The sequence below is a fragment of the Dermacentor variabilis genome, chromosome 11, assembly GCF_050947875.1.
Source record: "Dermacentor variabilis isolate Ectoservices chromosome 11, ASM5094787v1, whole genome shotgun sequence".
NCBI classification, from domain to species: Eukaryota; Metazoa; Arthropoda; class Arachnida; order Ixodida; family Ixodidae; genus Dermacentor; species Dermacentor variabilis.
In genome coordinates, this window is record NC_134578.1 from 82,223,855 (window position 1) to 82,244,712 (window position 20,858).

The window sequence follows — 20,858 nt, forward strand, 5'->3', positions numbered from 1 at the left end:
ACGGGGATAGCGCCTGGACGAGGGCGTCGTTTGGAACTGTTACGTTTCGCCTCCGACGTGCGGTATAGCCGGCGCGGATGCAACAGACGCCGGGGCTTCGTTCACAGCGGCGGACATTTTGGCCAGTTCAGCGCTGTCCCAACGCCTCCTGCTGAGCGCGTCCAGGCATGTTTCAATGCCACGTGTCTTCGTGTGTGTGTGTGTGTGTGTGTGTGTGTGTGTGTGTGTGTGTGTGTGTGTGTGTGTGTGTGTGTGTGTGTGTGTGTGTGTGTGTGTGTGTGTGTTTGTGTGTGTGTGTGTGTGTGTGTGTGTGTTGGTGTGTGTTGGTGTGTGTTGGTGTGTGTGTGTGTGTCTGTGTGTGTGTGTGTGTGTGTGTGTGTGTGTGTGTGTGTGCGTGCGTGTGTGCGTGTGCGTGCGTGCGTGCGTGCGTGCGTGTGCGTGCGTGCGTGCGTGCGTGCGTGCGTGCATGTTGGTGCCCACGCTTGTCAAAGCGCGGCGTCAAATACCGGCGCCGGCCCGGCGGATACGCCACTTCTTGTCACAACGTATCCGTGCGCCGCCGTCACGTGCGCCTCTTGCGAGCCGTTCCTTCTTGCCCTCGCCTCCGAGAGTATAAAAGCAGCTGCCCCCGGACGCCAAGAGAGAAGCTTCGATTTATTCAGTCGAGTAACGTGGGCTCCCGTTTCTCCACTTCGGTCGACCTGACCGGCCGCTCTTTTGCGATGCTAGAATAAACAAGTCGTTCTGTTAGCAGTCGACTCATCCCTTGCCAGGACCTTCGGATGCTTCCAGCTGTGCCCCAGGCCGCCAGGCCAACGCTACCCTTGGGGCTTGCGACCCATTTGCAACAGAACGAATGACGGCAGGAAGAGGCAGGCTAGGTTGGTGACCTGCGGGCCGGCGGGAACGACAGGACAGCGCTCGCCACCGATGACAAGGCAGCCAGCATCGACGATCAAAGTCATGGAAGCCATGCTCTTGACGGTGACTTGGCAGTTAAGGTCTCCCATGTGCTGAACGCAGTAGATCTCAGAGAGGCCAACTGTTGAGGCTGTCGCGTCGACGACGGTCTCGGCACCATTACCCGTAGGGACAACATCGCGAAGACTTGGGCCTTCGAGGAAGTCCACGACGCTCTAGGCGCCATGGCGTGAGAGGTCGACGTCCCTGACGTGGAACACTCGGGGACGTAGCAGAAACTCTAGCTGCGTTCTTCTACGAAAGATTAATACGTGGATTTGAGGAGAGACTTGAGCGCGCCCACGAAAGGGTTCCCACTGATAATTCGATTTTGCTACGCACGCTGAAGTGAAAATGCTTACACCAGGATATTTGCTGCCCTTGTATATGTTCAATATGACGAGCGTATTTTCTACAAAATTACTCAGTTATATAACAAAGTATCGATAAATATACTTAAAGCATGTGTACACTTCACAAGGATCACAATTCCTTTAATGAAGTAACCCTTTTTCCTGTTCTATGCTTATTTTTTTAACGTAAAGGTTGGCTTAAAGCGGCAAACGCATGACCCCGCTCCCGCACACTCAACGTCAAGAAATCGCCACACTGGGCGAGAAAATCGACCCGTAGGTCCAACTCTACTATAGAAATAAAATTCTGCTTGGAACGAGGTCAACATCCACAAAGATGCATTATGTACTTTCCACGAAATTGTTTCCCATTATCGACAAGGCAGAAGGACATTTCTACCCCCTCACCCCAAATTTAACAAACCTCAGGCTACCACACTCAGACTTCTGCAAACCCGTTCGTATCCCAATCCTCGGTCCCTTAACAAAATAGATCCTGAACACTCACAGTCGTGCCCCAATTGTGGTCATGACTCATGCTCCTTTGACCACATGCTCTGGCTGTGCCCAGCCTTTAACGCCTCTCCACCCATCACGAAAGAACAATGGCAGGAATCTCTCAAGAGCAGCAACCTCCACATTCAACTCCAGACTGTCCAGAGGGCCCACGACATTGCGGCGGGACTTGATCTCCCGGTTCCATCGGGGGCGGAGCCACCGACTTGATCTTCGGCAGCCTTCGGTTTTGGCTCCCCGGGGTCTCAGTCCCTCAGGACTCAAATAAAGTTCTTGTCATGTCATGCCGTGCCTCTCCCGTAACCGAGAGTAGATGTAAGCATGAAATAGCCACCGGCAAAGCAGACTGGTTCCCCGAGATGATACTAGCCACAATCATAAAATGGGCGTAGTCATGTTCGCAACGGCACGCCCCATCACACCGCACCACGTCATACTCCGTACTGGTCCATATGGACGCAGTAGTTTTCTGTCACGGACAGAACCTCATTGCAAGTCTCGTCTCGGTCAAACAGCCATCTGCGATGCGCCGGACGCTGCCAGAGCGCCGGACGCGCCGCGGACCTTACGGACCGCTGGCGTTGAAAAGAGCGCAGGCAACTCTGTCTCAGCGCCGAAAGATGACAATCAAGTGCCCTGCATGTGCCTTTTGAACGTCCGCTATTGGAAATGACAAATCAAACTTAAACGTACTAGAAGTTGCAGCGTGAATGATATTGGTGAACAAACATTTGGAAAAACTCTGAAACAATATTTTTCGTAACTTGTTTGGGAAGTAACTGGCGTGTGTAATGCGGTCTTGAATGGCTGCCCGGATGATCTTGTTTTGTTCTCGCAACTTTCGCAGGTGTTCCATGTTGAGAGCCCGGGTAACGGCTCTGGAATTTTGCGCAACTGTGCCTCTGCGTGGCTAAATTTGTTTATATGTTGGTGCGTGAGGACTCGGACATTGCTTACTTTGAAAACGTGCTGTGTTTCGTTGTTTATGTTACTGTCCTGGTGGAAGTGTGCCGTGATTGTGACTGAGTGATCGTATCGTCTCTTGTCGAACTAAACTTTTTCTAAACACAACGGCTACGGCCTTTGGCTCAAGGTCACCTGAAAGTCACAGAAATATGCTTAAAACGAACAGTATGGCTGGCTGGGTTACGGACGAGCGCGGACGCAACTGCGTATGTGCGGTACGCTGGGGCGGCCAGCGTTCTTATGGAGTGGGCCGCTCGTTCGCTGGTAACCTCCAGGCCCCGCCCACTCTCAAGTTAAAGAAAAATGGCCCCGGAGCACGAGGAAATCGACCGCGCTGCGCTGTTAATAAAACAAGCATAGTACATCATTTTTTTTTCATTATTAACGCGAAATAGGGTTTAACATCATCGACCACCCACGTGGCCTCTGGCCTGGATTTAAATTTTTACCGATATCTTCGCCTGCATGGCGGATTCATTGGTTCATAAACTTATGCTAGTTGCCTATTTTGTGCTAAAACCAGCTTGTGGCACTTCGTTATCTCGCGTTGCTTAAATTGGGGTGAAGTGACGTGTTTACTAGTGGAGATGTAAGCCCGAAAGCTACGTTTCGGTTGTCAACCATGCGGAACGCGCCTGCATCGAAACGGAAGCCGGATGCTACTGCGACTGAGGACGGCAGTACGAGTAAGTCGTTTAAGATAGATAGCCTGAATCATTACGCGATGTTCAGCTCGTTAGCTTACAGGCGGAGACACAACTACATCCTGCATTACATATTGTCGCGTGGTAGAGATGGTCAAGAACACAGTGGCGAAACTGTGAATGGCGAAACTAACTCGTTTTGTGGCGAATCTGTGCCCAGAAAGACAGGCTACACTCAAGGCACAACTATGGCGCCGAACACAGCCAGCGATCGCTGAAAAGTTAATCAGCGGATCAAGCGCGCCGGCTTTTATGCATGAGTCATCGAAGGTTCCAGAGTAGCCGCTGGTGCCCGCGTGTCTTCCAGAAAGTACTACACAATTCGCGTCGCGCGTGCGTGCTATCACACAACACAGGCTTCGGTGTCAACAGACAGTGGACAGAACCACCCGTAACATTTGAGAAGCTTCCGATACATGCAGGCGTGTCCTACGCTGAGCGATAACATTTGTTAGGTGGTGAAACGTGTTCACCCGATAAACAAGTACACGTGTCGATACAAGCTGTTAGGACCCTCCTTTGCTTTTTCCAAAACGAACCTTTAAAATATGGGGTTTTACGTGCCAAAACCACTTTCTCATTATGAGGCACGCCGTAGTGGAGGACTCCGGAAATTTCGACCACCTGGGGTTCTTTAACGTGCACCTAAATCTAAGTACACAGGTGTTTTCGCATTTCGCCCCCATCGAAATGCGGCCGCCGTGGCCGGGATTCGATCCCGCGACCTCGTGCTCAGCAGTCTAACGCCATAGCCACTGAGCAACCACGGCGGGTGTCGTGCTTAGCAGCCCAACACCATAGCCAACTGAATTTAATGTATTAAACAGTTGCATGCATGATACTTCAACCATATTTCGTTCTTGTTGGTTCAAAATGAGCTTGCTGTTCAGTACGGTTTACCTGAGAGTGTTGAATTTTGCAGTAGTGAAGTGGTGCATCACGTTCGTGCAAAAAAAGAATGCATCAGTCTATAATAGCTTCACGCCTTTCATGCATTTGCTTGCAACCAGCAATGGGATCACTTATACTATACAAATTAGCCCACAATATTCTCAGTTGTGATGCTAATAATACCTAACCTGTTGACACACATTGTAGTTAAACATCATTGCTGTGGACAATAGTAATATTTATTTAATTAACATGGTATTTAAGCACCCTAGAACAAGTAGTGTACATTTGCACGTCTTCTGCAGTCGCAAACCATTCCTTCTTTCCTGTGTTCTTGCGTCTTATGTCTTACTGTGCTACTGTAATTTTCACAGTAGGATATAAGACGCAAGAACACAGGAAAGAAGGAATGGAAACACCCGCCGCCTCAACCACGACTTAGCGGGGTAATGGTCGCCGATTGGCGTAAAATACCAGACTGGAGTACTCCTCCATCTAAAATTGCTAAACGTCATGTATCCCACTCTCTATAGGGCCAACTGCCCTTGGTGCGGTGGCATAACCACTCTAATACATGTAACCTAGGAATGCACTAAGCGCCCTCACAGGCGAAATAGCAATGACGCAATGGAGCAGCGGGAGCCACAGCTCGCCCGTTCCTACTTGGCAGGACAAAAGTCCTTAATTAGCCAGGTCAGACAGGCGGCATGTGGGGTCCTGGACGGGGGGCTCCGACCACCCCTCCTTAAAATCACTTCCTGACAAATAAAGTTTGCGTGCGTGCGTGCGTGTGTGTGCGCGTGCGTGTGCGTGTACGCGTGTGTGTGCGCGTGCGTGTGCGTGCGCGTGCGTGTGTGTGCGCGTGCGTGTGTGTGCGCGTGCGTGTGCGTGCGCGTGCGTGTTCGTGCGTGTGCGTGTGTGTGCGCGTGCGTGCGCGTGTGTGTTCGTGCGTGTGTGTGTGTGCGCGTGTGTGTTCGTGCGTGTGTGTGTGTGTGTGCGCGTGCGTGCGCGTGTGTGTTCGTGCGTGTGTGTGTGTGTGCGTGCGTGCGTGTGTGCGTGCGTGTGTGCGCGTGCGCGTGTGTGTGTGCGCGTGTGTGCGCGTGCGTGTGTGTGTGTGCGCGTGTGTGTGTGCGCGTGTGTGTGTGCGCGTGTGTGTGCGCGCGTGTGTGTGCGCGTGTGTGTGCGCGCGTGTGTGTGCGCGTGTGTGTGCGCGCGTGTGTGCGCGCGTGTGTGTGCGCGCGTGTGTGTGCGCGTGCGCGTGTGCGCGTGCGCGTGTGTGTGCGCGTGCGTGCGCGTGTGTGTTCGTGCGTGTGTGTGTGTGCGCGTGCGTGCGCGTGCGTGCGCGTGTGTGTTCGTGCGTGTGTGTGTGTGTGCGCGCGTGTGTGCGTGCGTGCGTGTGCGCGTGTGTGCGCGTGCGTGCGTGTGCGCGTGCGTGCGTGTGCGTGTGCGCGTGTGTGCGCGTGTGTGCGCGTGCGTGCGTGTGCGCGTGCGTGTGCGTGCGCGTGTGCGTGTGCGCGTGCGTGTGCGTGCGCGTGTGTGCGCGTGTGTGCGCGTGTGTGTGCGTGCGCGTGTGCGCGTGTGTGCGTGCGTGCGCGCGTGTGCGCGTGTGTGCGTGCGTGCGCGCGTGTGCGGGCGTGTGTGTGCGTGTGTGCGTGCGTGCGTGCGTGCGCGCGTGTGCGTGTGTGCGTGTGTGCGTGTGTGCGTGTGTGCGTGTGTGCGTGTGTGCGTGTGTTGTCTTACTGTTCGGCCCCACCAGAGCCTGCATCAGGCTAGCCTTAACCCAGTCAGCTGACCCAGCTGCGCGACCCGCTCAACCCAACCCAGCCAGCCGTCGCTCAAGGTGCGTTCAGAGCTAGTGTGTGGTTAATTGCTCACCTTCTCGCCTGTGCTGTATGTTATGCGTTACTGTTCTGTCCCGACAGAGTCTGCTCGAAGCACCTCTTGGTGCTCATTGCAGGAGCCCTCATCTACACCAACAGGAAAGGGCCGAAGCCCAATTCGCAAGACTTTTACACCTACGAACCAAGAAGCGGAAGTATTTGGATCAGTTAGCAAGTCTACGGAGGACTGTGTCAAGACCGAAAAGAGCCTCGGCCATCATTCCACCAGCAGGAATATTGGCCGAGTTATCCAGGAACACCAACAAATCTTTTTTTTGTAATTCTTCGTGTTCATATGAACTGCAACCTCTGAACAAGCACGGACGACGCTGGCTAGAAGGTTCCATCAGTTTGCCCTTAACCTCTGTTTTAGTAGCCCAAAAGCATAGAGGTACCTTGCAAAAAACGCTTAGCTTTCCAATAGTAAAACGTTAAGAAACTGGTTATCGGCAATATCGCTAAAACCTGGATTGATGCCACAGATCCTGGTTATTGTAAAAGAAAAAACATTGATATATCATGGATGTTGATCTTAAACCTTTGATGAAATTGCTCTGAAACGTAACCTACAATATGCCTCTAACCATGATGTTGCTGGTTATGTTGAGACTGACACCGAAAGGTCTGGTCGTGTAGCAAATACCGTACTCTTGTTTCTGGTGTTGGGCATAGCGAAGTGGTTCCTCCAGCCCATAGCTTTCATGACAGGTGACGGTGCAGTTCATTCTGGACCCATTCTGAGTTTACTGAGAGAACTGGTAAGTAAGCTCAAGGACTGCGGTCTCTATGCGGTCTCTATGATCTGCGATCAAGCTAGAACCAACTGGTAAGCTGAAAGACTGTGGTCTCTATGTAAAGGCACTGACTTGCGATCAAGCTAGCAACAACTGTGCACTTGGGACAGCACTCGGAATAACCCCACAGGATTCTCTTCTTGAAATGGATGGGGCGAATATGTGCATTATTCTTAATCCGCCGCACTTATTGAAACGCACCAGGAGCAACTTGCGCAAATATGACCTCCACATTGGCAAGGATGTTGTTTCATGGAAGCACATACTCAGTATAAACGAGTCCACCAATCACCTCCAACTGAAATATCTACCAAAAATCATTTACAGGCATTTGTATGAAACTCATTTCGGCAGCATAAAGGTAAAACTTGCCTCGCAGGTATTAAAAAATAGTGTGTATCTCGCAGCCAAGGCCTTTGTTGCTTTTAATGTTCAGCCTCCTGCTGCCATACACGCAGGCAGCTTTGTAGAAAGGATGGTCGAAATTGTTAGATACCTGGAACATCGCTGTGCGCATAAAACAGCGGAAAACTAGAAAACCCATTACCTCATCCACAGAGCGCATTGAATTTTGTAAGGCTTGCGTGCTTCGGATTATGTCCTCGACGTTCTATTGCCCTCGCCAACCTAGGACTATATTTGGATGGCGGATCACAATAAAAGCAATCACGTCGCTGTGGCAAGAGCTCCAGCAATCTTTTCATTTTCAATTCTTCCTGACACAGCTACTGAATCAGGATCCCCTTGAGAATACGTTTGGGCTCATTCAACAGCAGCACGGTTGCAGGCTTTCTGACAACCGCAACTGCAAGGAAGATCTTTTAACTCAACTTAAGGCACTTCCACTGACTACCCCTAGCAGAGCGACTGAAAGGGCTCCTAGTTCCACTAGTGCTGCTATTACAGAGGGGCTCTCTGAAAGTAGTGAAAAAGCAAGTGAGGATGTGCTTGAGTCAAACATAGTTTACTATATGTGTGACTATTTTATCCACATATTCCTAAAGCAAAGGCCGTTCACGTCATGCCGCGACCTCCTGAAGGAAAGTAGATAGGACCTCGCCAGACCTAGTTAGTTATTTATGATGTTTAAAGCTGTTTAAATAAAGGGTAAAACCCTCGGCCATTTAAATGTGCCAACCGAGGCAGCGCGCGAGTATGTCGTGACAACTGAGGACAAATTTAAACATGCAGTAGATAGTATTGCACACCGTCGCGGTCTTACAAGTGAATTGTTCCCCAATGTGGCCAAGGAGACCGGCAACGTCCCATTTTGCAGTTCAGGCTGCAAGCAGGAATTTCTGCAGCTCTATGTCCGCCTTCGGCTTCTTCGACATTTGCGGTGTAAAACCGCGAATTAAGCTTGTCAACAGCACCTAAATCTGCTGCCAAACGACAACTGAAGAAGATGCCGAAGGTAGCTAGAGCGTTTCTTGCAAAAGTCAGGCTATAATACTTCCTTTCTTTTTCTCTTCAATGGCTCGTGGTTTTCGGTTTCCTTTCCTTAATCAGCTCCTCGGCCTTGTCAATTTATTTCATTTGTGTCAAAGATAATTTTTTTTACGAATGCAAGCTTCTTCATTCCTCATTTTTGTTCGAGATCATCCTTCTTCCTCATGCAAACATAAAGGCCAACGAATTCTTTGCTCATCCTTAATTCCATTGACTGTCTTGTAGCATGGTAACATATCTATAGCAGTATTTTTAATGTGCGTTGTCATGTGAAATTTTTCTCATGAAACAGCTGATTCGGCATCAACATGTGTCTTGCACTAACTTTTGCACCGTGTGCTATGTAGCATTTGACTTTCTTGTTCTTGACCTTCAGTGCTTGCAGAGCGCAGTGGATTCTTTGTTTTTGTTTTTTGTTGTTTTTTTGTTTTTTTTATTGCGATAAGGCTTGCCCTTAAGGCATAATTCTTGGACTGTATATGTGTATTATATGTGTGCTGTGAGGCCTGTGTTGTGTATGAATTGGAGCATTGTTTTGTGGAATCTGTTGTCATGTATCCAGCGGTCATAGCTGGTTGTCACACTGTAGCGGAGGCCGGCTTCCAGTAGGAGACGCGAGCGTTCCGATTGTAAACCCGTACATGTCCATATTAGGTGGTATGCATCTGATTCCACCACAGGAACGGAGCAGTATGGACACGTAGCACCCAGTGGTAACTGCGACCAGTTCCACCTTGAGACAACAGCCGGTGTAAAGGCCACCCCGGCCCGAAGTGTTGAATGCGAGCTTTCTCATTCCCAAGTTTAATACCTAGTCTAATTCAGGATTGCTCTCCTTGCTCAATAGCGGGGCTTTTGCCAGGTACACTATGGTGTTTTGATTGCAGAACTTCGTCTCAATGTTGTCCCACTTGGTCAAGTTCACCGTGTTATGTTTCTGTGATATGGCGGTGTTGCAAATTGCATTGGAAAGCAGTCTCTCAGCTCCTCCTGATGTCCGCACAGCGACATAAAATTCCTGTTTACACGCTCCGTAATTAGTGCTCCCCGTTCGTCCTTTCCTGCTGCTGCAGCCATGAGCAAAATGTGCTTGTGGTCTTTCTTGGCCTCGACTTGACACCAACGAAGGCTACCATATGTGCTTACACGGTCAGTAGTATGTGAAGTTGATAGCCACGTGGGTGGAAAGGCCGCAAAAGTGGCTGCCGAAGGTGATGCCCACAAAACCGACCATGTCCGTATATAGAGAAGGTAGGGCAGCAGGGCAGCAAGTGTGAGTGATACATTAGCGGCCCCCAAAAGAACAAAAAGATGCGGGCAGGTTCCAATGCCAGGTAGTCCATGTCGCTGTGTTGGCTGCTGCGGCAGATACCTGCGTGACCCGATTGCTTCGCAATGCAAGTTGCTCACCTTTTAACGGCGACGGTCGGTACAAACAGGTGGGGACATTCTGTCCAATCTGCTTGCGCTGCTGGTTGTCGCTCGTTACCAGACCACTATGGGCAACAACGAAAGTCAGCAGTTTACGAGCCCGCATCCATGGTTTCCCCGTATCTCGGCAAGCAAATCTTTTTGTACTGTTGTACGAGGAGCTGCCACTGCTTGTCTTCTGCCAATAAAGTCGCGCGTCCTGTTCGCCCACTTGTGGGTTGTTTGTACGGGCGTCAGTAGAGGCTCTTCGGTCTCCTGGCCATTAGAACGCACCAGCTACGCGACAGCCAAAGCACCAAGACATGCCGCATAGCCAGCAGGGCGACCACGGTGGGTACCAGCGTTCGCTGCCGGTAAAAAGCGGCCATATTGGATTACGCAATAACGAAATTGGATTTCCGCTGATGATGACGATGGATTAAGGGCATCCCCTTTGAAACGAGGCGGTGAAAGATAGTCACCCAGCCTGCTTGATTTAATCAAGTACGCTAAAGATGTGTTAAAGTGCAGCTTCCTATGTCTCACTGATTCGTCCGTGAGCGCCGAAAACGCACGGCAGGAAAGCCAACCTACACATCTCGGTAGAACGCTACAGCTTGCATTAGCAGTTGTACCGATAAGAACAATGGGAACAATGTCGTGCTCTCGACCAACGGCAAAGCGCCACGCTACCCAGGCGAACTGCACGTATCTGCATTGCACTACGCGCGTCACGCACTGCATTCCCGGTCGTCACCAAGGGTTAGGCCGCTGGTGCAGCGCACGACGCAAGAGGCTGCCGTAAGCGAACGCAGCGCGAGCGCGATCGAGCCCGCAAGGCCGATCCCGTGTAACGGCAGCGGCATCCGGAAGCCGTGCGTATCCGTCGACAATCCGATCCGAGCGCGCGCATCAACGTCGTCGCCGCGCCGAGACCGAGGTTCGCTACCGGGAGAACGCGGCCAAATGCCAGGGACTCGACGTGGAACCCCCTGAAGAGACGTAACTCTTCAGGTGGTTCCGCGTCGGTTCCGGGGTGGTTTGAGCTCAAAGTCAGCGAAATTCGACTCAGCCGGATTCACTCGGACTCATTCGGTCAGACCCGGAAAGGTCTTGCCGGCCCACAGAATTTCACGAACTCGCACCTTCTCTTGAATTTAACAGACAAATGACACAAATTCCTTCGTGCAGGCTTATATATAGGGAGTGTGGTGAGTTTACAAATACTAATAATTTAGAAAAGAGGGTGCACGAGAGTTGTTAATATATATACAAGACATTTTCTTATCGTTCATCGCGATGCCTTTGTAAGAACCAAATATATGTATGACACTATAGTCGGATACAACTTTAGAAAAAGCGGAGGCCCCACCCAGATGACCGAAGCGCGACATCCGATTGCCTCCGCGACTAAAATAGTCCTGCTCGAAAAAAACGTGCTCCTGAAACGCGCAATTCCCGGTATAAATAAAGACTTTTGCATTTTGATGACTGGTTTAGTAGAGCTCTCATCTGCTACAGCACATGCCGGATAGCGACAGAAAAATAACCCCGTGCCTTTTACAACGCTGCCCGTCGTCCGCTCTTTAGATTCAGTGCAAGTGACTAAAGTAGAAAGAGCAGCTCTGCATAGCTTTTGCGCTTGTTCGCATGTACATGGCGTATCTACTCCTCGTTTTCCAAGCTTGAAATGAATCAGTTGCTATTGAAAAAGTACTTATATAAAACAATGCATTTATCGCTGAACCACACAGCTGACGCGACTTGGCCCAGTTCGAAGCGCGGGCGGCCCTCTTCTTCGTCGGCGGGGTCACCGGCCGCCCGGCTCATGCGCGCCCATTGGTGGATGCTCATGTGCATCCGCGTCGAAGGAGAGAGAGAAAGCGTAACCTTTTATTTCAAATCAACAAGATTTGAGTCCGGCGTCTTTTTAGTGGGTCTGGGCACCCGCCGCGGACGCGGTTCCGAGACCTTGTCTCGAAGCGGCTTCCTCGGCTCGCTGGACGGCCCAGAGTTGTGCTGTCAGGTCAGAGCTGAGCAGTGCGGTCATCCAGCGTGACCGGAGGCTGGCGGTGGAAGAGATGGAGGGGTCGGCACTGCCCGACTTGTTTGTTAGGTCCCGACACTCCCATAACATGTGATTTAGTGTGGCAACCTCGCCACACGATGTGCATCTGTTTGTAGTGTAGATGTCTGGATACATGGCGTGCATGAGTCTGGGGTTTCTGTAAGAGTCTGTTTGTAATTGTCTGAAGTGTACTGCTTGCGTCCCGTCTAACCTAGCGTGAGGGAATGGGTATATGCGTCTTTGTAATCGGTAGTGTGCCGTGATGTCGTGAAAACTGGTCATACGATCCTCCCATGCCCAGACGTTTGCAGTACCCCGCGGGGGCTCTTCCTCCGATGCTGCTCGGTGAGTCAGGCCTCGAGCAACGCCGTGAGCCGCTTCGTTGGGGGTGCTCATTCCAGTGTGTGCCGGGATCCATAGCAAATGCCTTCGGTTATCAACGTCGGCCTCTCCCTGGTGTATGGGATGTCGCTGGAGTATCTGATACGCCTCTTGCGAGATGCGCCCATTTGCAAAATTGCATTTGCATTTGCATTTGCGTCGGAGGAGTAAACGTCCCCTTTTTTTTCTAAAGCCCGAAACACCCGCGAACTAGCTCGTTTGCGCCTCTGGGCGGAACCGCTCGAACGCGCTCGTGCCTATGCTCGTGCTTCCGTCGTCGCCGTCTTCTTCAACAGCTGGCTCCGTTGCCGCTCATCCTTGCACCGCATAATTTCCTTTCTCTTTTGTCCGTCGTAATGAGAAGGTCGCGTTATTGTTTTTTTTATTCACGGTGCTATGAACCATTGCTTAAGGGAGCATGAGCCATTCATTGTTTTACGGGACGGACGCATTTAATAACAAAGGTGATACGAGAATGTGTGTGCATACCTATCGTCACGTTGACCACCGACCAGGACCATAAATATCTTGGGACCTTTGTTCAGAATTCTATGCCACCTCTGGGTCGTCCGCTTCCACCTTCACAGAGTGGAGTGGCTCACGATGGTTTTTCTCCTAACGATAAAATGTGCAAAAGGGGATATTTAAAGAACATGCCAAGTTTGTGCGGGCGTGCGTGCGATGCGCCCACGCTTTTGGCTACAGCTTTATTTTTGCAGCAGCTACATTGGCTACAGCTTTCAATAGGTTTAGCTACAGCTAACACCAACAGCCATTTGTGACCTTAGTTAAAAGTTGGCTTCGACGTACATATGCGCTACAGAGACTTTCTGCCAGCGCACTTCGGTGCCTTGAACCCACCACGCATATCATCTGAGAGACTTTTTCTGCATACTTCAAACAATGTGAATCGCCTTTTCCTCGTTTAACCTCACAACGTGACCGCAGCCTCCCTCGCCAACCTCAGAATGGCCGCCCTCCCTCGCACTCGCCCTCGCTAATCTTCCCTATGGCGATTCTCACCTCACCACGTGAGGGTGAGCGTAGAGGAGGGTGGGAAAGGCCCTCGTTTAGGTGGCCACGTCTGATGACGACTGGTTAAAGGGACACTAAAGGTTACTATTAAGTGAACGTGGACTGTTGAAATACCATCCCAGAAACTTCGAAACGCATGTTTCGTGCCAGGGAGAGACTTATTTTAAGAGAAAATGCGTTCTGAAGCGTCCGCGTACCTCTAGCGCAGTTCAAATCGCCCGCCCTCCGATCGAGGAGTACTGACATCATGGTCTCATAGTGACGTTGCGCCATCGGTGAGTAGAACGGCGTCCTCAGACGGCGCTACGGCTTTTCTGCGCAAAACACAAACGCGCGACCAGAAACAGAGCCAAGACAGAGCCGACAGCAGAGCGAAAGCGGGAGTATGATGGCTAGCGGAAGGAGAAACGCGCGACCATAAGCCGGTACTTTATTCTATGACGCAAACTTCGACGCTCGTCGCAATGGACCCTAACAACGACAGATTGGCTCGCGATGCTGGGCTCAACTTCAGCGATTTGAGCACTGACGAGCGCGACCTGCTGCTGAGGGCTCGCGCTGCCGGCGTCGTTGGGTACTACGACGGCGGCCTCGACACCTGCTCTCCGGAGCGGGAAAGCAACGAGGGCTTCCCACGACATCACAACGACGTGGCATTCTCACTGCTTGTTCGAAATGAAAGTTTCGCGAGCCAGCAGAACCTGCACAGCACGACGCGATAACGAAACTACTGAAACTCCAAGGCGTGCGCGGCGCAGAGTCGAGCGCGCAGAGTCGAGCGAAAACGAAACCTTTCGACCACCCATACTACAGAAGGGTAACGTCAAAATGTTTTTTTTTCTTAGAATCGAATAGACGTGGACAAGTAGCATTTTCTTCCGTCTTATAATCGAATGAAATGATATTTTCAATACGAGTAGTTGAGTATTAGTAACACAAATTATGAGGAGTGCTTTCGTCATCGGGCTAGTACCGGAATGTCGCTGGGGGTTCTCAAATCGTGTCATGCATTTACCTCAATTTCCCGGTTACTAAAGCTCTGTTCGCGATTATATTGACACCTTAGACGTTCTAGAACATTGCTCTACCACTTTAACTTGACTTTCTGGTAACCTTTAGTGACCCTTTAAGATTCGGGATGGTGTTTACGGTGGGCAGTTGCACCGGCCTCGCGAGCCTAATATTGCCCGTCACCGTCCTGTAGCATCTCAGACTGTTTAAAAAAACGCTTTACGATCGCCACCACCGAGACGCTCACTTCGACCTTGGCTCACTGGTCCTCTTCTGGCGGCCTTCTCGTCGCGTGGGCTCTCTGCGAAAAGCTGCTGCCCCGTTCCGTTGGACCCTATCACGTGGTGCGCCAAGTCACTGACGTGACGCACGAGGTCTCCCCCGTGCTTGCCCCCGCTGTGTCTGTGGCCCTGGCTACAGAACTTGTGCACATATCGAGGCTCCAGCCCTACCACTCGGACTAGCACCATACTCCTTAGGCAGCAGCGCCACGGCGCTTCTGCCCCAGGGGATTTATTTTACAGTATGGTATGTGCCGGCAGCGCGAGAAGAAAACGAGGTTGACTTTCTTTCCGGTACTGTGGTTAGGAGCCCTCGCTGTTGTTTTCGATTAAGCACCGGTGCCGATCTCGTACAACGTCACAATATCAACGTCATACTGCTTCGAGCGAAACTGTATACAAAAACAAAGACTGTGCACATTTATGGACTTGTATTCGGGATTGTGCAACAAAGCTGCCACTGGTTTTTGGAATACACGTTTCACTTTCGCCTATGAGCAGTCATCGCGTAATCGATTGCATCACCCTCTCACTGCAACGACTTGAGAGGGCTGCTACCAAACCGGAAGAGCCAATACAAGAACGAAAGTACGCAACGCTATAGTCCTGATCGTGGTTGTTATTGCGCAAATTTACAAAACGTGCTTCTTTGCCCCCCTAATTAAATATACCGCTCCCCCCCCCCAAGAAAAAGACTAAAAAAAGTGCGATTATTGAACGCAAACGTCAGAGACCTTCAGGTAACGCGCAATGGCGCGCCAGCAGTAAGCGTTGAGCGCATCAATTTGCGTGACGTCAGCGGGCCAGCAAACGACGGAGTGCCGCACAACGCCCGTGAGCAGCAAGTACTTCTCCCGCAGGCGGTGCTCGGCCGAAGCGACCTCAAGCCGGGCCTCGGCGTCGGAGAATCCGCAGGTTTCCGTCAGGTGAGCGAGCAAGCAGCATCTGTGGGAGAACAACTCGAAGCACTCCGCGCTGTGCCTGTCCTCGCGGCGCCGCAGAACAAACTCGACGGCGCGGTTCAGCGCGGATTGGTTCCTCCGCACCGACTCGAGAATCGGAGACGGGACGCACGTGTTGTCTCCCGCCCAGCACTTGAAGATGACGACGAGCCTGTTGGCCGACATTCCTTGCGCGATCGCTTCCATGAATCGTTGGGGGCAATCGACGTGCAGCCAGGCCGAGATATTCGTGATGGCGTCGTTGCGCGCCAACATGCCGCAGAACGCTGCCATCGTCTCTTCGGCGGCGACTACCCGAAGCGTTATGTCGAGCTCGGTTATGGCCGCGTTGACGGTCAGCGCGCGTAGAATGTCGTTCGCCGAGTCCCCGTCCTCGATGTCGATGCGGAGGAACCCGATGGATCGATTCTTCTTCAACGTCTCGCACAGAAGAGCGACCCTGGCGTCGGGCTCGTGTTTGACGTCGACGGTGAGGCTGTTCACCCGCTTGCTTGAGGCCAGGGCGTTGAAGAGAACGCTGACGCTGTCGAGTGACAGCTGGCCAATGTCCGGCAGCCAGAGTTGCTCAGGGCTCTTGTGCGAAGACGCCAGCACTGGTGAGAGGATGCGGAGATAGGGTTCCGTCCAGGGCCCAAGTTGCACGCGGTCGTAACACTCGTCGGCAAGCAGCTGCCGTGCCAGAGACGTCCTGCAACAAGGACGAAAAAAAGCGGCGCGATGGTAAGCGTTCCTCTCAACGCGTAACGAGAAAATCGCAATCAAGGACAAACAAGGAAGGAAAGACAAGGACGCGTTGTTCTATGCTTCGCCATAAATTGGCAAATGTAGAGCGTGTATTTACAGCGGGTAAAATTCTAACGTCTCATTGACAAAAAAAAAAAACACGCTCATCACGGAAGATTTTTGGACATGGTTTAGTAGCTCAGCAAAATGCATGCGAGCACGTAAATTAAGTGTACTGATGCAAAGGTAAAAAAATGTAACATTTGCAGGGAAAAAGTGAGAATTAAATTTTTCGCACGCACCTTTCTTCTTCGGAACCCATGGCTCCCGGAAGCATGAATTTCTTCAGACTCTTGTTAACCTGTAGCGCTTTGCAGAGGGCAGAAATGTCCCTCATGGAAATATTACCGCAGTATATGCGGAGAAACTGCAAGGTGCAATTTTCCGACAGAGCTTCCGACCACTGTTCCAGTCCTTCGCAGTTGTCGAGGAACACCACTCCCATATACAGCGCTCGGAGAGAAGCGTTCTTCCGCAGAGCAGACGCCACGGCTCGCATGCATCTGGTGTTGATGAACAGGCAGCAGTAGAGCAGGAGTTCCTTCAGGCATCTGTTGGCCTGAAGGGCCCTGAACAGTTCCTCGATCGAACCGCGCGTCTCTACGTAGAGCGATAGCTTCGTCAGGGTGAAATTCGTTTCGAGAGCCTTAGCGATGACCGAAACTTCGCCCTGAAGGATCGGCTGGGCCGTCACTTCCTTCAGGGTGGTCGAGGCACGCATGAGCCTCACCATCGCGTCCATGTCCGGCATTCTGCTCTTGTTGTGGGGCGACTTGAGCGTGAGGAACTCGCAAGCGACGAGGCTCTCGACCATTCTCAGTCCGTCGCGTCTCTGCGGGCTGTGTTCGCAGATGTAGACCTTCTTCAGCGTGTGGCGGTTGCGCTCCAGGAGGGCGTCGATTTCGGCCGCGAAGTGCAGGTTGGTTTCGGACGCGTCGATGAACAGCGTCTCGAGGTCGACCACGGCGTCCACGCCTCGGAGGTACAGGCGGGCGCCGGCGCTCTCCGTGATGTTCAGCGTGCGGAACCTGCGGCGAGCCGGCGACGACGAGGACGACGGGGGGCGGACGTGGATCGGGAAGGACGGCTGGTCCGCGGTGGCGCTGTCGCGAACGAGGCACGCCACGTCCAACTCCCGGATGCAGAGGTGTCGGCGCAGGAGCCACGAAGTGAGAAGCGACGCCTCGCGAGCGACCGTCGCGGGGTCTCTGTCCGCCTCCACGTTGGACATGGCCCGCAGCAGCAGCGTTCCCGGAGCGGTCTCGACGAGCTCGAAGGCGAGCGCGTGCATCAGTCGGTTCCACGGCGTAAGTTCGTTACACAGCCAGCACGTCTCCTCGGAGTTCACCGCGTCGCACGGCCGGTCGAAGTCCAGTTGTGTCTTCCACTCGTTGGTAGGAAAGGCGTCGTAATCTTCGCTGTGCGACATTTTTTTGTTTAACCTCGGTGTCGCCGCCACGTAGCTGCAATGGCCGACGAGCCAATGCCGGTGTTAATGGCGATATGCGGGAACAATGCAGATGCCCACGATGGAGAGTGGGCCGAGAATCGGGTAGCTGCCACCAGTCAAAGAATGAAACGCTGTTAATCACCGATGTTGGCCTTTTCGCGCGGGGTACGCAAACTTCACAGAATTTTTAAAATGCACAAGAGGCAGACACAAAAAGGGTTGATCAGTTAGATTTCTTATTATTCGTCTTCTTCGAACACCCGCGCCCTTCAACTTCTTTTTCCAAAAAAAATTTCAAAACCTTCACATGTGCCACTATGACACGAGGGGGACGATTTCTACTGCTATATCGGTAGGGTGGCCACACTGCAACGAAGCAACCTTATGTGGTTTCGCGCTAAGAATCTGACAAGAGGTTCGTCAGCTATCTTTAACCTGAGGAACCCGCATGGGTTTTCTTTGCAGCAATTGCTACGAACTGGTAGATGTCTGATTTTTCCTTCTTTAACTGCTTCTCTCCACCTTGCGGGTTTCCGCAGAACTATTACGTCAAATACCTTTAACCCCATTAGCTCAAACGCGAACCTCAATCAGCTGGGAAAAGCACTGTCGAAAGAATAGACCTAGCTAGGTGGATTCTCAAAGGTACTTTCCGTCTTACCCAACCAGACGACGTTTTAGGAATGAGTGTTGTACGAATTCCGGTTACCAAAACTCGCAGAAAAGATGAAGCCAGGCCAGACCTTTGCATGCAGAAGCTGAGCGTAAGAACTGAGCATTGTGTTTTTTTTCAGCGGAGCTTGAAAATTTCATGCAGCACGTCATTTGCTGTCAGTTCCGCTAACAAAATATGCGAAAATTTAGGAGAGTAATTTGTCGCAGAGTCTTTGACTAGAGTAAACTTTAGGAAACACACTGCAGGCGGCACGGGGCTCGGCTGCTAGAAGAGATAGGACAGGTAATATTGGTAACAGCACCTGTCGACGGAGACACAATAGCGTACAACAGCAACACAACTGAAAATGTTTGAAAAATGAAACGCATTGAATCAATACAGCCACATCGCGTATTTGCACCGTCCAAACGAGTTATGCACGCGGCCTGTACCGCAGCAGAATAGCTCAGCGCTTCCAAAAGAACACTCGGCACCCTGCGCGTGGCCTCCGAGATGCGTGGCACGTCCTTGCGCGCGAACGCTGAGAAACGCATCATGCGGCCACCCGAATCCCTCTATCCCGCTTCTTTCTGAGAGTTACTGTATATGCTCCCTTGAGGAGCAGACTAGCGCGTCTGACTGAACGCGCCGCTCGCGTCCCTATTCGCCAAATCTGGTCACATGAGCAAAAGGCCTTCTTCTGCCGTGATTACAGTGCGGCAATCGCCAGCTATGTAACGCTTATTGTTTCATATGCGACACAGACTTCTTGTAAGGAACTCACCCGAGCACACACTTTCGCATTTCTTCCATTTAAATAAGTAATGTCCAAAACTCCCAAGAGTACTCCACAGGTGGAAGAGCACCAACTTCGGCATGGCAAAATGTCATGCGGGAGCTTCAAATACTGTGCAGAGTCAGCACCATAGTAATGTCATCTGGAAATCTATCCTCGTTATCAACCATTGGGTACCTTATTCCCTGTGTGCCCAAGGAGAAATCTGTCTTCACCCCGATCGCACGGCTTACTTTTCTCGTTCCTGAGCCATCTAGCTATTTCGAGACGTTTGGCGTGCGTGTCGCGTTGCCGTCTCTCGCATTCTTCCCATTCTTCGAGACGCTATTCTAGACTGCACAGCTTTCGGGGCTGGCCCAAGTTTCCCACTCATTTCTTAGCACGTCATTTGAGCGGTGGCAGGTACAGCTGACCGGCGATACCCTGGCGGGACAAGAAGCTCTCGTCCAGCAAGTACGTCGAGCAGCCATGGCCAGTGGAGTCCTGGAATGAGGACACCACCCACTCGACCTCTAGAGCAACCACCTCGATGGTCCGAATAAATGTTTTCTCTCTCTCTCTCTCTCTCTCTCTCTCTCTCTCTCTCTCTCTCTCTCTCTCTCTCTCTCGTGGCCGCTAACGATACGTACACGTCGTGCTGCCACAATAATTTGCTCAAGTCGAACAGGTTACGACATTTCTTCAACCGAGTACAAATGCCGTCGACATATTACCATGCACCCCACGACGTAGCCCCAGGTGCATGCATTTGTGAAATAGTGGCAGATTACCTCACAACTACTTATCTCGCTTACGCCCGTCCAATACCAATGTAGAGCACCAACATTCGGCATGTCGTAAACTCGCGTCGAACGGTCGGAGTTGAACCCATGCATGCAGTTGCCGTCAGATACGGTCGTCGTCACTGCCGTCGTCGTCTTGCTGTGGTCGTCAGTCAACTTCTCGCCTGACACAAAACACGTTGGTCCACCCTGTAACGCATAGCGGAACCTCGAACGATGCCGGATAACCTACTCCCTTCAATATACTTCACATGATATCGATGCCCCCAGTGCATGCGTGACGTAATTTTCACTCTCAAGTGCTACCTTTTAACTTCTGGAGGAGAGTCACATGGAATACTGCGACGAGCGCGAAAGAATAACCAAGTGAATTCAATTCAGTCGTTATTTTTCTCTTGGACATTGAAGGAGACAGGACTAAAAGCTCGTAAGTTTGACAGAGGTCCTGCCCCCTTTATCAACTTGGCAGTACAGCACACCAGGCAGAGATTTTCAATTTTCCAAATAAACACTGAAACAAAATAAGACACTTTGTAAAAGAAATTCACTCTAAATGCCGCTTAAAAGACGGATGCACCGCTTTTGAACCCAGCTGAACCAGAGCCGACTCAGGGCTTGGATTAGCTATTATTTCACTATTAAGTTAATAGCAGTTAGCCTAGGTCAACTCTTGTTAATTTTACCTTCTTGTCTCGAACCACGTGAAAAGTGAATGCTTTTGATGAGACAGA

The 20,858-nt window shown here is 51.4% G+C and overlaps 2 protein-coding genes across 2 annotated transcripts in view; both read right to left on the reverse strand.

Moving 5' to 3' along the window:
• Positions 1-20,858, reverse strand: part of LOC142563730 (uncharacterized) — a 115,044-nt gene that overhangs the window by 86,313 nt on the left and 7,873 nt on the right. The window lies entirely within an intron of this gene.
• Positions 15,381-17,873, reverse strand: LOC142564413 (uncharacterized). The gene is made up of 2 exons (XM_075675407.1): positions 16,687-17,873; positions 15,381-16,349 (listed from the first exon to the last, which is right to left on the reverse strand). The coding sequence occupies exons 1-2, from the start codon at positions 17,871-17,873 to the stop codon at positions 15,410-15,412; spliced, it is 2,127 nt and encodes a 708-aa protein (XP_075531522.1). The 3' UTR covers positions 15,381-15,409.